Here is a 17,517-nt window from a genome sequence, read left to right as displayed (position 1 = left end):
TATTTGTTGCGTTTATATTCCACTGCCCCTCCCGCCCCCACCAGGGCCTCAGAGTGGCATAGCACGTGGCTCTCTTCCTCCCCACTTAATCCCCACAACCGCCCCGGGAGGTAAGTTAAGGTGAGAGGTAGTGGCTGGACCCCACGGTCACCCCTAGAGAACATCATGGCTGAGTAGAGTTTTGAACCCTGGTCGAGAGAGATCCCAGGGAGAGATCCCAGGCCCTAGTCCAATGCTCTAACCACTACACCACACTGGCTCTGTTCACAGCTCTGAGCTCCCATGGGAGAAAGGAGAGTATAAAAATGGAATCAGTCAACCCAAAGGCATCCTGGGCTCCATACTGGGGTAAGGAAACTGGGAATGCAGAGCAGCCACCATCACAAGATCTAATGGATGCTGCAAAGGACCATCAAATTGCATCAAGAACCCTTCAACCTTTAGCCTGCCCCAAACCTGGAAATAAAGTGGGACAATAAAGTTGTCCAAAGCAATCCATTCCACTTCAAGGAGGTGGGCCTCATCCTGTGCTCCCACAGCAGAGAATCAGTCTGGAAATGTAAGGAAAAAACCAAAACAAAATATCCTTTAATATCTCAAAAAGCTGCCCAGAGGCTTATTTCCTCCAGCAAGTCCTTTCTGTGGCTCCAGAGTTGCAGCACAAGGTCACGGGGTCCTGAAAGGGGTGGTGCTGCAGCCGCTGAGTGGGGGACCCTCAGAAATTCTCCAGCAGCTCCACAATCCGCTTCTGCTCGCTCTCCCGGAATTCGGGATTCTTTCCATCCCCGATGTTCTCCGCATACTCTGCAGGAAGACAAGAGGTGGCTCTCAGGACAAGAAGCCGCGGCTGTAGCTCCACATCTGGGGCAACTCCCCCCCCCCCCAGCAACTGAAAGCCAGGTAAGATGGGAACAGAAAGGGAGAAGCTTTGCCTTCTGAGCTTCAATTAGGAGGTAAGTGGCCCTATTAGGAGATATACTTGGTGCCCTGTTTGGGGGCTAGTCATGGGGGTGGGATATTGATTATGGGAAGGAGGGCAGCTGAGGGAAAGCTGAGGGGGGCAGCCAGGAGCTGAGCAGGGCATGGCAAACCGGCCCATCCTGTGACCACATAAGAACTCAAGCAGATTCTGCTGGATCAGGCCAGTGGCCCATCTAGCCCAGCATCCTGTTCTCACAGCGCCACCCAGATACCTGTGGAAAACCTTCAATTCTCCCAGTAATTCCAGAGGCGCCTCAGAGGGGAAAGGAGCAGCTTTCTCCATTCCTGTGCAGGGTGCCACCCGGTCTCCAAAACAGAGCCGTAACAGCTTGCAGGGCAAAGGGCTCCCATTAATACAGGGCAGGGGGGTCTGTTAGCCCCCTAATGCATGGGGACGCTGCTCCCCCCTCACCTCAAGCAGCACACACAAACAACGCTGCTCTGCCGCCACCTCTGCCAGGGCTCCTGGGAGGAGGGCCTTGAATATGCATGAAGCTCCAGCCTGGGAGCAGCTGCTGCAATGGGGCTGGGCCCTCCGTGGCTCAACTTGCTCCAACAGGCAGGGCAGGCTCTGCTCCTCACTTCCAGAGACTGTGGGGAGGAGGGGAACTGAGCGGGAGAAGTCACAGCAGCAAGCACAGCAGCAAACCCTCTGGGCTTAGGTGAAAGAGAGGGGAGACCTGCCTGCTCAGCAGCCTTTGCAACATTTGCAGGGTGGAGGGGGGCAGAGCGATGGCCTCAAAGCTGGGCTTAAATCCCTGGACCATTTGCACATCTCTCTCGCCCAAAAGGGACACGGGTGGCGCTGTGGGTTAAACCACAGAGCCTAGGACTTGCCGATCAGAAGGTCTGCGGTTCAAATCCCCGCAATGGGGTGAGCTCCCGTTGCTCGGTCCCTGCTCCTGCCAACCTAGCAGTTCGAAAACACATCAAAGTGCAAGTAGATAAATAGGTACCACTCCGGCAGGAAGGTAAATGACATTTCCATGCACTGCTCTGGTTCGCCAGAAGTGGCTTAGTCCTGCTGGCCGCATGACCCGGAAGCCATACGCCGGCTCCCTCGGCCAATAAAGCGAGATGAGCGGCGCAACCCCAGAGTCGGCCACGACTGGACCTAATGGTCAGGGGTCCCTTTACCTCGCTCCCCCCCAGTAACTGGGGCACTGGAAGCACAAATGGGGCAAGAACCGCAAGCACGCTATTAAGTGGTGTATCGATTCTACAAACCAGCCCCGCAATCTGGGCTTGCTCAACCCTGCTTCTCCAAAAATCTCTCGCCTTGTTCCACCACAGCCTCCCCCAGCTTGACACCCTGCAGATGTTTCGAACTACCACTCCAGTCAGCCCCAGTCAGCAGGGCTGGAGTCCAAAAGGTCAGCAAGACACCAGCCGCGAAAGGCCATTCTTGGCTGGGAGTCCTGGGAGACCTGCTCCCAGCCTTGCAGGCCTTTTCCATCTGGCAAGAAAAGTGGGACTGGGACTGACTCCAGCTGCAGAAGTTGAAGCTGCCGAACAGGCTCTTCAGAAGGGGTCTTGTTTGGGGTTTTTTGTTTCAGATTGTTGCTGCTGCTATCAGTATTAATTTGTTGTATTTTTAGATTTTATTATGCCATATGTGGAAAGTGTTCAGTTTGGTTGCATACTTTTTGATGTTTTATTTATCGTTTCCGCTTTTGGTAATGTTTGTAATTGTGTATTTTTTTCATGCTGATGCAGGTTGTGGGATGCCAATGGGAAGTGGGGCAGGGGCTTGGTCAGAAGAAGTCCGGGCTTAACTCTGCTCCTTTGCAATTCTTTCTCCCTCTCTGTCTGCCTTATCCTACCACACAGGGCTGCTGCATGGATAAGCAAGAATTTCAAAGCATTTTGCACATAACTGGTACAAGAGATTCTGGCATTTCTCTTACTCTGCTTGGACCTCAGACAGGAGGCTCTCCTATCACGCTCAGAAGACATGCTACAGCCACCATTTCCTCAGGCGTGAGTCTCATCCCCCTTCCCGTTCGGCCAGAGAAAAGCCTTCGCCCAGTGCTGCTCTGTGCCAAACAAAAGCATCGGCGACCGAGAGCACACCTGGCAAGACGTGTCAAATTGCAGGCCCATCACTCAACTCCTGGAGAGCCGATTCTGGCCTTACACGCCCCACGGACCATGTCCACGAGTCCTGAGCACAACGAGGCACCACCTAGCAGCCCCATTAGGGAGAGAAATGGCTTCTCCGCATCATTTGCGAAGGCACCTCAAGGTCACTGCTCTCCCCTGCATCTTCAGCGCTGGGCTGTCGAGATGCCATTAGCCACCTAAGGAGGCTAAACTGGAAGAAGCAGACAAGCGAGCCAACACTCTTCTCAACCAACCGCCAGGAGGCCACTCTTTTGGGGTGGGAAATTCTGCAGCAGCAGCAGCAGCAGCAGCAGCAAGTCAAGTATTCTTCTGGAGAAGATGGGAAGGCCTGTGGGCTTCTGATGCCTAGGGAAGTTAGGGTGGGGGTGGAAATGGGAGGGCTACTCATTGCTCTGCCGGGTGGGATGTGCCCCTCCCATGTCCCCCTTCCTCCTGAGAAGTGAGCGGATGCCCACCCCGAGGCACCCAAAAGGAAATCTGCTCCCACACTTTGATCTAAGGGCAGGATCCACACACAGCTAAACTGATTAATCTGCGCTGTTCAAATGACTATGTGTCCCAGGGAGTGAACGGGACACAGAAGAGGCAGGAAGTATCTGCAGGCAAGGAGCAATTTAATGCATTCAAGCTCAAGCAAATAAGCAGAGGTCACTTGGAGAAAAATATATGCGAACATGAGAAAAGCCTCCTGGATCAGGCCCTGGGCCCATCTAGTCCAGCATCCTCTTCTCACAGCAGCCAACCAAACAACCCAAAGAAATGGCAAGGGCCATTTCATCCGGCTCTCTATTTCTCATTCTTTTAAAACGTCTACTTTTTTTTTATTAACTTTGCTGAATCAAATGTGCATTTTGTAGTTGGCCTGTTTTGCAATGTTTTAATTTGAAATTTTTAAGATAGCATTTTAGTTTCCTGTTAATTCCTGCTCCGAGTGTGTGCTTTATTCAGTAATGTTTCATTGTAGATTGTTTTAATGTGTTATAGACTGCTTTGATATAAAATGGTATAGAAATGCTAATGCTAACAATGATGTTATCTAGCTTGGTGGCCACCACTCCCATCAATATAGCTTTAACAAATCCCAAGAAACATGACCCCATACATGGCACTCAGAGAGAGGGAGAAGGAGCTAAACCCAGCACCAACACTTGCTTCAACAGTTATTGGATCTCTCACACCCCAAAGCCCCCTGCCTCAGTGGGGCACCCAGGGTGGTTTGTCTCTCCTAGACGCTGTTGGTTCCCACACCAAGGCAGCTGCTCCTCCACCTCCAAAATTTCTCCCCAAAGCCCAGCCTGGTCAGCCATCAGAGAGGAGCCTTAATGAGGCTGTTGCCCCTCCCTGCTTGCCTCCATCCCCACTTAAAATAAATGGAGAGCCCAATTTCTCTCTCCCTTTGCATCCGAAGCAATTCTTGGCCCTCCCCAGGGACCCATCAGCTGTCAGGCTGCCAGAGAAACAGGGAAAATATGTAGGCCATAAAAATCAAACTAAGAAACAGGCTTCCAATTAGCATGCAAAAAAGCAGGGGAGAGAAGGGGACCAGAGCCCTGCATGCAAAACGGAAAAAGGGAAGGAGGCAGAAGATGCTGAATTAGCTGAGCCTCCGCTGGCGGGGGGGGGGGGGGGGAGCGGCTTCTGCTGCTGCTTGGGTGCTCCTGCCACCCCCCACCACCATCTGGCTCCAAGCCCCAGAGAAACCCCCTCCCCTCAAGAAAGAACCTGTCTTCTTCCTGCAGCAAGAATGGCTTACGACTCCAGCTGTGCGAGGCTCAAGGTGAGCAGAATCCCACACCGAGGAGAAAGGCAGGAATCCAGCTCTGCCCCCCCCTACGCAGGGGGAGGGGGTGGCTACCTGGAGCCTGATGGAGGACTTGAGGAAGCCCCGCTTGCCCCAGACCCCTCTAGGGTGGGTCAGACTGCCTGGGTGCTGTTGTAACCAGACGTGTGCCAGTTCAGGTCAGAAGGTGAACTGGGAATTTCTCAGGGAGACTCAGGACCCAGCAGTGGGAGATCTAGGGCTGGGGGGCTAGAGGTGGTGGAAGAGGAGCTCAGCAGCAATTTTATTTATTTTGTTTTTAGTTATTTATTGCATTAATAGTCTGACCCTCTGACCACTACACCACACTGCTTCTCTCCCCAAGCCTTGCCTACCATCAAAGCATCTTGCATCTAAATTTAGGGGTCTCCTAAATGCCACCGCTCTTCTTCAGTGCAGAAGCATAGCTGTCAACTTTTCCCTTTTCTTGCGAGGAATCCTATCCGGAATATAGGAATTTCCCTTTTAAAAAAAGGGAAACGTTGACAGCTATGTGCAGAAGCCCACAGGCCAGGAGCCACAGAGGCCAGCCCAGACCTTGCTGCTGGTGACGGCTTTGCACCGAACACTTACTTTCGACAATCTCGCAGGCAGCACAATGGGGCTGGAAGGCAGGGTCTGCCAAAAGGGGTTGCGGCGGCCGGATGAATAGGCAGAGAGGCAGTCTCTTGCCCGGCTCCACGTGCCTGAGGCTGTGAGGCTGGCTCCCTGCTTTCTGCTGGGGCAGCTGGCCAAAGAGGAGCCTGAGTGGGGAAGCCGTTCCCCCCCTCCAGGGCTCAAGGACTCACCTTTGATGATGTGCCGAACTATTTTGATGGAGCTTCCCCTCATGTTCAGGATCTGATGGACTCGCTGACGAATCTGGCCAGGGAATGAAAAACAGGCGAGGGCGGGAGAGAAAGAGAGAGAGAGAGAGAGAGAGAGAGAGAGAGAGAGAGAGAGAGAGAGAAAGCTGCAGTAATTGTAATGGAAACAGAGAACAAAAAACCCACAGGAGAGTTGGGGTTTTTTTCCCCAGGGAGGCAGCTTGGTTGAACTGTGCCGGGATCTTGACACAGCACACTCACACGGCCCTTTATCTGTGCGAGCATGAATGAGCAGCCCTGCATATGTGGCCTTGGGATCAGGGCGTTGGACCCAATGCCCCTTTGAAGGCCTTCCAATTCCATGATTCTGCATGTGGAAGCAGCCCATGTGGAAAAGGGAAACCTTGCCGAATCCTTCCCTCGCCCCACTCAGGTGTGTTAGCCCTTCTAGAAAGGCTGCCACCTTAATAAATAAATAATAATAATAATAAATTTTATTTATATCCCGCCCTCCCCAGCCAAAGCCGGCCTCAGAGCGGCTAACAACAATAAAAGTAACACAGCATTCTAAAATCAATTCATTCTAAAATCAATTCAGAATCAAATTAATGGCAACCATTGGGCTAGAGTTCTGTTAGGATCTCCAAAGGAGGGGGTCAGGCTGTCCCTTGGCCAAAGTCCTGGTGGAACAGCTCTGTCTTGCAGGCCCTGTGGACAGATGTCAAGTCCCCCAGGGCCCTAGTCTCTTGTGACAGAGCGTTCCACCAGATCGGGGCCATGGCCGAAAAAGCCCTGGCTCTGGTTGAAGCCAGCCTAACCTCCCTGTGGCCCAGGATCTCCAAGGTGTTTTTGTCTGAAGACCGTAAGGTCCTCCGTGGGACATACCAGGAGAGGCGGTCCTGTAGGTACAAGGGTCCTAGGCCGTATAGGGCTACTGCTTTACCCCCTAGCCAAGGGAAAACTCAAAAAAGGGGTTGCAACATAAAATGTGTGCACCAAGCACCCCCTGACGCAGATGTGCTGAGTTCTGGGTCCTCCCTGGTAGGGAGGGACAGAAGCAAAGACACAGTCCAGTGGGGGCCCCCAGACCATGAACACTGGGGGTGGGAGGTAATGTGGCAGCCATGCTGCCCTCACCTGGGGAATGCTGGCATTGCAGATCTCCGCCATGATGTAGCAGATGAGCTGGAGGACGAAGAGGCCGGCATCCAGCCGGCGGAGGTAGAACTCATCCTCCATGTCATCATCAATGATCTCTCCCCGGCGGACCATGTCCTGGAATCACAGAATCACAGAGTTGGAAAGGTCCCCTGGGATGCAGGTGGCGCTGTGGGTTAAACCACAGAGCCTAGGACTTGCCAGTCAGAAGGTCGGCGGTTCGAATCCCCGCGATTAGGTGAGCTCCCATTGCTCGGTCCCTGCTCCTGCCAACCTAGCAGTTTGAAAGCACATCCAAGTGCAAGTAGATAAATAGGTACCGCTCCAGCGGGAAGGTAAACGGCGTTTCCGTGCGCTGCTCTGGTTCGCCAGAAGCGTCTTAATCATGCTGGCCACATGACCCAGAAGCTGTACGCTGCCTCCCTCGGCCAATAAAGCGAGATGAGCGCCGCAACCCCAGAGTCGGCCACGACTGGACCTAATGGTCAGGGGTCCCTTTACCTTTACCTAGGGTCCCCTAGTCCAGCACCCCACAATTCAAGAGTTTCAACCAAAGCATCGCACGCCAAAGAGAAGCACCAGGAGGACTTCCGGGTTGGCGCCATCGCCGAATGGCGGACTCCCTCCGAGCTCCTGGGGGAGCCTGCTCGGCAGGGGCTGGGCCCCGCCGCGCCGGCGACGCAGGGACCCTCAAAAACCATGGGCGCAGATGCCCATGGACCTGGTGACTCGGCGGGCACCGTTTGCACCCCCCCGACCCGCGAAGGAGCCTTTTTAAAGGCTACGGAGCGGGGGATAGGGGGTGGTGTGGTGCTATGAGTCCTCCGCTTCCCCTGCCGAGCGAAGCCGCATGCCATTTGGTGGAAAGCGCTGACTTCTTCCATTGAAATTTGGACTAAAAACAACAACCCGTGAGTAATTGGGAATCCGGACTTAAAAGGATTTTTTTTTAGAGAAAAAAAATGGAACGAGCGGGGGAGGTGCAGAAAGGAAGTCCGTCTCCCCCTTGTTGTAGAGGATTTAAAGCAAGGATCCAACAACTAAGATCAAGAGAAGGGTCTGGTTTTTATTGATAAAAGTGATTAATTTCACGATGGAAAATTACAAGATAGTGCTGGAGGAGAAAAGTGTATTGTGTGAGCTAAAGTGCAACCCCCCCCCCCCCGGAACCGGGAGTGATCCGTGAGAGAGCCTGGTGAGGAGATATAAAGATTTTGACAGCTGTCAAAGTAGCTGTCAAAGTTGGAGAATAAAAAGAGAACTTTGTTACGATGACTTTGCCGCTTAGATTTGTTACAATTTGGATATAAATTGTTGAAAACAAGGGATAACAACTTAGTTTGACTTTTGGGTGTGATCTGGAAGGAAACAAAGTTACCATAATCCCTCTAGAGGGGGCTTTGGGACACTACAAGAATCGCTGCAAGTGGAAAAATACTCATGGAATTGATCAGAACTTTTTATCTCCTGGGAAAGCTGCAAAAATGAAACACTATTTTGTCTACAGAGGCCTCTACACTAAAGGAGACAATAGATATATCTATTGAAGAACGGAAGGGACTTGACGCAAGGTTTTGTTCCTGAACAAATAAAGCCTCTGTAGTGGAACTAGAAGTTTTTGAAATTAGAACGTTTTTGCAGCGGAACAGGAAAAGAAAACTGAGGAAAGTGAGGAAAGAGAACAAGAAGAATTGGATAAAGCTGGAAGTGGGAACATTTGGGACATTCGGATTTAAAAAGGATTAAGAAACAAAATTTGAGTTCTACTCTTAAATATAGAGATCTGGATGAAAGAAAAAATGGACCTTCTTGAGATAGAACTTTTCCAAGACTGGGTGTTTGAAATTAAAGACTATTAAAAAGATGGCAAAGACTACTTAAAAGACGGCAAAGTGAAACTGAGCGAGATTCGGACATGGAAGTGGGGTCTCCAGGCTGACAACAGATAGATTGATGGACATTGGGGATCGAAACCGGGAAAGGGGGGGGAGGGAAATTCGGAATCCAAAGGGTGTAAAATTATATTTTGTTTTTAACTTTGTTATTTTATTCTGTTTTGTGTATTAAAGAGGGGAATTAGTGGAAGGGAACAGGGGTCGATCTTAGGGGAAAAAAATATTTTTAAGTGAAAGGACGGTGGAATATAAAAGGAAAGTGGTCATATAAGATTAATTAAATTGAACATTGGGTCAATGATAATAATGATAACAAGCTTAAAATTTGGGGCAAGAACTTGTGGAACTAATTTAATGGAAATGGAATACAAAAGGGGGTGGGGTGGGGAAGTCCTGGAAAGATGTTAATGAAAGTAAGGCCTAAATGTAAACGTTCTTTATTCTTTTTTTTTTCTTTTTTCTTTTATATTTTGGATTTTTCTGGAAATTTCAATAAATATTATTTAAAAAAAAGAGAGAGAGAGAAGCACCAGGAGCAGCAAAGTCCGCAGAAATCCCTCGTGCAGTGAAAGAGCCATTTGTTCCCAGGCAAAACATGTCCCTGTGGGCCCCCCCACTGCCCGGTGCAAGCCTGCCAGCCCACCCTCCGCTTCCTGCTGGCCCTGCGCCAGCAGTAATGCATGCCACACGTGACCTTTTGCTATCCTCACGCTGGAATTTTGTTTTGCCAACCCGCAAGATCCCTGCTGCTTCTGTGATTTATTATATGGCGGCCCAGCAGGTGCGTGGCAGTCCGCCGGAGCAATGTCTCCTCATTAGAGCGGGCACCCGCTGTACCTGCAAGACTTGGCAAGTAGGGACCCCCCTCCTCTGTGTGTGTGTGTGTGTGTTGCAGGCAAAAATAGGGGAAAGGCAAGGCTGTGCGGCAGCGGCAAGCTCCTCTGCCCCCCCCCCCAGCCAGCTGCCCAGCCCCAGCCCTTCCTTCCCCTTGCACCTCGACAGTTCTATGATTCTATGACCCAGACCCTTTGCTACAACAAGGACCTGCCCTCTTGTGACCAGGCACTGACCTGGCTTGTGGCGGCTGCCTCTCGGGGAATGCGCTGGAGCCTCAGAGACCCTTAAAATCCTGGCTCAGGATTAGCAGGAATGTCACCAGCAATCTACAAGCCGTGGCAGGAGGCTCTCCCCCCTTGCCTCTCCAGCTCCTAATTTCTGCCCTTCCGCCTTGACAGCTCTTGATTTTCATTTTTTAGAAATGTGAATGGCAAGTGTTTTCGAAGCCATCAGCCATGGCAGCTCAAGCTGACATCTGAGGCGCAAGGCGCACGACACCTGCAATCCAGGATAACGAAGTGATTTGGAGGCCGGATCTGCTGATTGCGCAGGCGGAAACTGGGACGGCTCTTCTCTCGTGCAAGGCGGGAGCCTCTCCCTGCGGGGCTGGCAGCAAGACAAAAAACGCAGCGAGCTCCAGGAAACTTAGCCAAAGCTGCTTGCCAGTGTGCAGGGAGCTGGTGCGTGGATGGCTGCGGCACCACCATGCCATTTTTGAAAGCCCTGTTCACAGCCACCATTCCTCCCCCTTCAAACTGTTGTTAATCTTTTTCTCTCTCTCTCACCCACCCCAAACCCTCTGCAGCCGTCAAGATGCTAACCTCCAAATGAATGCTCAGGTGCCATTCCTTATCTGCCGCGAGATGCCCCATGCTGATGGGAGACGACAGCAATAAGATGGGCTCCTGTGAAACTGAAGCAAGCTCCTCTCACAGTAATGAGGCTGGACTGACAGTCGGGGAATGGCAAAATGATGATTGCCAGAGCCCAGCGGGGCCTGTTGCAGATTCAAGCAGGGAGGCTTCCTGATCCCAGCGGAAATTCTGCCTCTGCCCCTCTCCTCTCAGCCACCCTGGCCTGCCACAATGGGTGGCAGGATTCTGAGTGCTGGAACATCAAGCACCAATGCCATTTCCCTTGGGCACTCCGCAGGTGTGCAAGGGGACAGGAAGTGGCTGGCTGCTTCACTGGGGCTTAGGAAGGAGCTTCCTCCTAGTCCTCTGCCAGGGGGTCCAGGAATAATAATAATAATAATAATAATAATAATAATAATAATAATAATAAATTCCCCGCCCATTTGGCTGGGTTTCCCCAGGCACTCTGGGCAGCTTCCAACAGAACACTAAAATACAATAACCTATTAAACATTAAAAGCTTCCCTAAACAGGGCTGCCTTCAGCTGTCTTCTAAATGTCAGGTAGTTGTTTTTCTCTTTGACATCTGGTGGGAGGGCATTCCACAGGGTGGGTGCCACCACCAAGAAGGCCCTCTGCCTGCTTCCCTGTAACCTCGCTTCTCGCAGTGAGGGAACTGCCAGAAGGCCCCTGGCGCTGGACCTCCGTGTCCGGGCAGAACGATGGGGATGGAGACGCTCCTTCAGGTATACTGGACCGTTTAGGGCTTTCAAGGTCAGCACCAACACTTTGAATTGTGCTCGGAAACATACCCAGCAGGCTACTCTGCTGCTTCTTCCACTGCTTAAGAACGAAAGAGGAGCCAGCTGGATCAGGCCTGGAACTAGTCCGGCATCTTGTTCCCCCAGTGGCCCACCAAGTGTCTGTGGGAAACTCACAAGCGGGATACTAGCTCAAGAGCCTTCCTGTCTTTTGCGGTTTCTAGCAACTGATATTCATAAGCATTGCTGCCTCCAACTGTCAATAGTCTCCTCCACGAATTTGTCTCGCCCCTTTTAAAGCTCAAGTTGGTGGCTGTCAGTGCCTCCTGGGGGAGCAACTTCTGCAGGACATGGCAAGGTGGCACATGCCCTGTTGGCACACCTTTTCGCGGCCAGGGGGCACAGCTGTGCAGACCGCTCCGGCTGCTCTGTGCAAAGTAAGCACGAGTGTCAGGCTAGATTATCTCTTCCCGCTTCCCAATTAAAATCAGCTGTCAGGGTGACAGACAGGTTGGGACAGCCCATCAGGCCAGCTGGGGTGTGAGGAGCAACTGCGGCGAAGCTGAGCAAAGGCTGATGAAGGAGGCTGGCAGAGGCAAGATTTTCCTGCTTCCACCAGCTGGAGCTGCTGGCAGAGGGGAAGAGGCCAAGGGGGCCCACCCAAATCTATGCCAGGCGGGGAGGGAGGAGGACTGACCAAAGGCCAGCAAACACACACACACACACACACACACACACACACACACACACACACCAGCCCCATAAAGGGGAGCTCAAACCAAGGGAGGAGAAAACTCTGGACTGAAGGCCTGATTTCTCTCTCCAGCTTCTGGAGTTGGCACTGAGGGGGCATTTCTGTAACAGCTGCAGCCTCAAGAAGGAAGGCTCAAAACTTCCTTTAGAGGCTGAAGTGTGAGGGAGAGCTGCAAGTTTGGCACCAGATGTGAGACCTGACACTTGCAGGGCAAAATGATAAGCAATGCAAAAGGCACACAAATGTAGAAGCCCTGCAGGATGAGTCGGTGTTGGCTAACGGGAGGGACAACGTTGCTTGTTGCTGGTCATATTTGCAGAAGAACATAAGGAGAGCCTGCAGGATCAGGCCCGTGGCCAATCTAGCAAAGCGTTCCCAGTGAGCTGAGCCATCCCATATAAAACAGGTGCAGGCCTTGCAAGTTCTTTCACTCTGTTTGGGATGGGACATCATGGGGCCTTTAGGATGAGCAGCTGTGCTCTCAGCCGGCAACGGATGTAAGGGGCTTCAGCTCAGAGCCCAGGTGAGGAAGGTCTGAGCAGCTAAGAAAGTTCAGCTGGGCTGCGGAGCTGAGCCTCCAGCAAACGCTGCTGTTCCTCACGCTCCGCATTAACCCCTTTCATGATCACCCTCTCGCAAGGCACTTCTGTGCAATTCAAGCCATTTGCTGCCCCACTCAAATGCCAGGTTAATTCCAAAACCCCATTTAGGCTATCAAAGCCCACGGAAGCCGATTCTCCCTTTCAAGGATGGAATGACTTAACAGTGGCACAATTAGCATCTAATTTGTAAGTCGTTATGGCGCAAAGTATCCGGCGAGAGCGCTTTTATTGAATAAACCTGCTGAGCATAATTTCCTCGCAGAACTAAGAAGAAATGCATTAAGTCATCACCTGCCTTTGCCTCCCTTTCTGCAGAGATCACCGCTGAGGCTCTATAATTGCACCTCGTCTCTGAGGGAGTTAAAAAGTTGTGGTGGCTTGCCACCTTTTTCTCAAATAAAACATGAAATGGACTGGGGAAGAGGGGAGACTTTTTCACCACAACCTGACACATTGAGATTTTCTGAGCGGCAGCATTCCTTGGGGTTCTTGCCATGTCCTACCTGGGGGGACACCTGCTCCCTCTCTGACTCTCTGCCGCGTTTCAGGGCTTCAGTGCACAGGGACGGCTGCCTTCTCCACGGGACAATAAGAAATCTGGCTTCTCTAAGTACTCTCCCAACCAAATATAAAGCCACTCTTGGATACACTGTGCTGCTTTTTTGCTATTATTTTTGAATGGATTTGATAGATTTAGATAAAATATTTTTTAAAAACCAAACTCGTGGTAGGTATTATTTTTATTATTAATAATAATACTACAGTGGACCCTCTGGATACAAATTTAATTCATTCTGGGGGTCCATGCGCCCCCCGAAAAATTCGTATCCAGAGGCATGCGCATGCGCATTGGCGAAACCCGGAAAAATACTTCCAGGTTTGCTGCATTCGAGAGTAACGTAACCCGAGGGTCTACTGTATTATTAATTGAATTTATAAACCACCCTATAACTGCAGGTTTTTTGCAAATTATTCTCCAGTGCTTAATTGAATGGGGAACAACACATGCATGCCCCCTCCCTTAAGCTGAGCAGCAGGCCTTCGTGTCTGGAGGACGCTTTTGGTGAGCTCGCAGGCAGTGGGGCAAGAAGCAAGCGAGCCCTTGAGCAAACCACAGCTGCCTCTTTAAGAACTGAAAAATTATTAATACTATTATTTATTATTAATAATATTAATTAATTGTGTTACTTTACCTTGCCCGAAGCAACTCAATGCACCAAAAGCACAAAGAGGTAAAAGGAAAACCTGACATATGCATTTTACTGGGGGTGTGTGTTTACATTAAAAACATCCCACCCACTTCTAAAAGGCCACTGATAGTTAAAGTCTGAAGGCATGGGTGCAGAGCAAAGTTTAAGCTAGTGCCCAAAGATAATGTAATGATGGCACCCAGCAAGCCTCCCTGGGAGAGCATTCCACAAAGGGGGAGCCAACGGAGAAAAGGCCCTGTTCTTGTGTTGGTGTCCTCTGGATCTCTCACGGGGGGGGGGGGCACACGAAGTAGGGCCTCGGATAATGGCCACAGGGTCTGGGTTGGTTCATATGGGGAGCTTTTAGCATTTCAGGGAACTTGCAGGCACCATCTCATAATTAACTGAGGGTGGGGTGTGATGACACCTACATGCTTTTCTCCTTCAATCTTCTTATCGGCTGCTTGCATTGCATCCAGGTACTTGAAATATAACTCCATCAGTCTGTCAACCTGCCGGGGGGGTGGGGGGGAGAGAAGAAGAGTGGAAAAGGTTTGAACTCATCACACAGCCATCCCATCCCAATAATAATAATAATAATAATAATAATAATAATAATAATACAGTGGTACCTCAAGTTAAGTACTTAATTCGTTCCGGAGGTCTGTTCTTAACCTGAAGCACCACTTTAGCTAATGGGGCCTCCTGCTGCCGCTGCGCTGCCAGAGCCCGATTTCTGTTCTTATCCTGAAGCAAAGTTCTTAACCTGAAGCACTATTTCTGGGTTAGCGGAGTCTGTAACCTGAAGCATATGTAACCTGAAGCGTATGTAACCCGAGGTACCACTGTAATAATAATTTATTATTTGTACCCCGCCCATCTGGCTGGGTTTCCCCAGCCACTCTGGGCAGCTTCCAACAAAGATTAAAAACACATTAAAATCTCACACATTAAAAATGTCCCTAAAGAGGGCTGCCTTCAAATGTCTTCTAAATGTCAGGTAGTTGTTTATCTCTTTGACATCTGATGGGAGTGTGTTCCACAGGGCAGGTGCCACCACCGAGAAGGCCCTCTGCCTGGTTCCCTGTAACTTGGCCTCTCGCAGCGAGGGGACTGCCAGAAGGCCCTCGGCGCTGGATCTCAGCGTCCGGGCAGAACGAAGGGGGTGGAGATGCTCCTTCAGGTACCGTAGCAAGATGAAGTGCCCATGGACAGCGAGGAGCCTCTGCATTGAGCAAGTTGGGCTTCTAAAGCCAGGGTGCCACATCCGTACTGAATGGGGCACCGGAAAGCAGACAGGCTGCAAGTTCCTGTTGATTGCCTGCTCACAGACTGCACGGCACCCAACAGCCCCAGATGCTCTGAGATCGCACCGATTCCACTTACCTTCCCCCTCAGCACCCAATTCCCTTCCCACCCCCTTCTTCATTGCTCCTCCAAGTTGACCTAGGGGCTCCCTTTACACAGTTCTCCGTCTTGCCAAAGCAGCTGCATCCGCGTCTCCCGAGAAGCAAGATTTCCAAGTCAAAAACGGGAGAAATCTGCACTAGGCTCCCAGGCAGGTGCTGCCAGGAAACCCACAAGGAGGGCACGGGAGCAACCTCCCTGCCTCTGGCCCTCGTTGACAGCTATCTTGGCCAGCAGCCATTGCCAGACCCGCTCTCCCACATATATTTCAGGGTGGGTGCGTGCGGAGACGGCAGATTTTATTCCAACGGCAGACGTCTGAAGCTCTCAGGATACATTAGCGGCTGCTCTTTGCAGAACAAAACCAACAGCAGCCCCTGGGGACCCACTTTGCAAGTCCCACCAGAAGTGCAGGCTTGCACCGGCCCTCCCCTCCAGTGGGACATCCCTGGTTCCCTCTCCGCTCCTCTAATTGATTTCCAAAGAAGATACAGGTCCTCAGAGCCAATATCAATTTTCAGGAGCACTGAGAGCACTAACCATTTCCTTAGCTTGAAATGCTGGTGGTTGAAACTGCAGGTTCCCCCGGAGAAGCCAAGGATTAAGGACTCCGGCCCACCCTAACCATGCAGCTGGGGCAGGGCTGCACTCATGGGGGCTGGGGGTCTCAAGAAGGGTCCCTGAAGGAAGCCTATGCCACTACAGTCATACCTCATGTTATGTTCACTTCATGTTACGTTCTGCGGAGATCTGGAAGTACCGGAAAGGGTTACTTCCGGGTTTCGCCGCTCGTGCATGCGCAGAAGCGCAAAATGACATCATGCGCATGAAGCCAGCGGAGGGGTTGGCAGAATTTGGGGGTGCGCTGTTAAGGCAGCAGTGTTGCACCACGGGTTAAATAGGAAAGGGGCAACAGCACTGTGGGTCCTGCGCAAGGGAACTTCTTTGGAAGACTGTCATAGAATCACAGAATTGAGCAGCTGGAAGGGACCCTCAGGGGTCATCTAGTCCAACCCCCCTGCAATGCAGGAATCACAACTCAAGCATCCATGACAGGTGGAACATTGTGCCAAATGTTCACTAGTAGAACTTGTGGGGGCAGGAAAAAAGAGAACTGGCTGAACTAAAGGTGGCATGCAAGGGGGTCGCCACATTTAATCCCAGCCTGAGAGGCAGTGTTTGCTCGCTCACCTGGTGAGCTTTTTATGGCTGAGTGGGGGATTTGAACCCAGGTCTCCCAGGTCCTGGTAGTCCAACACTCTAACCACTACACCACACTGCCTCTCACCATCCTGGGTACCATTTGGACAGTATCACTGAGGCAGTGCCCAAATTCTCCCGCCCCCACCAGGCTCTGAACCCCGCCTCCTGTTCCCAGCTCCCCAACACTGCCCCGTCTCTCTCACCTTCTCGCTGTCGTTCTCCGTGAACTTGTTGAGCAGCCGAGTTCTCTGCTGTCCCCGCAGATTCCTCAGGAGGGAGGCCAAGATGGAGCAGATGTGCTCTGGGGGCAGAGAAAGAGATGCACACACTCAGGTCGGGCAGCTAAGGCTGCCCCCCCATCCCTTCGCCAAGGGGTGGAGGAGTCGGCGGCTTCCTGCACAGCTGAGTGTGACGGAACCATAGAGTTGAAAGGGACCTCCAGGTGTCATCTAGCCCAACACCCTGCAGTGCAGTATGAAGAGAAGCAACTCGAGAGAGGCTTGCCCCTTCTCCTGAACAAGTTCCCATTGAAGGGATGGCAATCGGGACATGACAAGAACAAACGGCTCCTGACCGCGGAGCCTGATTTAGCTGCAGCGGGAGCGGATTCTGCAACTAGGCTTGCATCTATTCACAGAAAGGCCATTGTGCCAAACACGGAGTTAGGCACAAAGGCTGCCCAAAATAATGAGCTTTCTCTTGCCTGCTTTGCAGCCTCTTAGATTTTGCTGACGGGTCAAGTTCAAGGCAGCACAAGTCTTGGGAAAAGAGGGAGAGCAGAACCCCCCAAAGGAAACTACTATTATTATTACTATTCTGCTGCCTCCGCTGGGCTCTTGCTGGCACCAAGACCAACAGTTCCACTCCAAATCTCCATCCTGCACCTTCACAGGCCTGATCCTGAAGGGCCCAAGGCAAAGGCATCCTTCAGCGAAATGGGAATTTAGAAATGGAAGAAGAGCCCTGCTGGATCAGGCCGACATCCTGCTCTCCCAGTGGCCAACCAGATGCCCCTTGTGGGAAACAAGCAAGCAGGATTCGAGCACACGAGCCCCCTGCCCTCCTGTGGTCTCCTGCAAGTGCTATTCAGAAGCCTTGCTGCCTCTGACCCTGAAAGCAGAGCACA

At 51.5% G+C, this 17,517-nt stretch overlaps 1 protein-coding gene across 1 annotated transcript in view; it reads right to left on the bottom strand.

The window, feature by feature from the left end:
* Positions 1–564: 564 nt before the first annotated feature.
* CTNNBL1 (catenin beta like 1) overlaps positions 565–17,517 on the bottom strand; it is an 88,214-nt gene continuing 71,261 nt past the window's right edge. Inside the window, exons 12-16 of the mRNA XM_083744391.1 lie at positions 16,595–16,692; positions 14,213–14,293; positions 6,868–7,005; positions 5,713–5,785; positions 565–804 (exon numbers count right to left, since the gene is read on the bottom strand). Of these exons, the coding sequence (XP_083600517.1) occupies positions 716–804; positions 5,713–5,785; positions 6,868–7,005; positions 14,213–14,293; positions 16,595–16,692 (479 nt within the window). The 3' untranslated portion in view covers positions 565–715. The remainder of the gene's footprint in view (positions 805–5,712; positions 5,786–6,867; positions 7,006–14,212; positions 14,294–16,594; positions 16,693–17,517) is intronic.

This window comes from Podarcis gaigeae, assembly GCF_964106915.1.
Source record: "Podarcis gaigeae genome assembly, chromosome: 6".
Taxonomy (NCBI): Eukaryota; Metazoa; Chordata; class Lepidosauria; order Squamata; family Lacertidae; genus Podarcis; species Podarcis gaigeae.
Note: the sequence above shows the minus strand (reverse complement) of the source record. Positions and strands in the feature narration are given on the sequence as shown.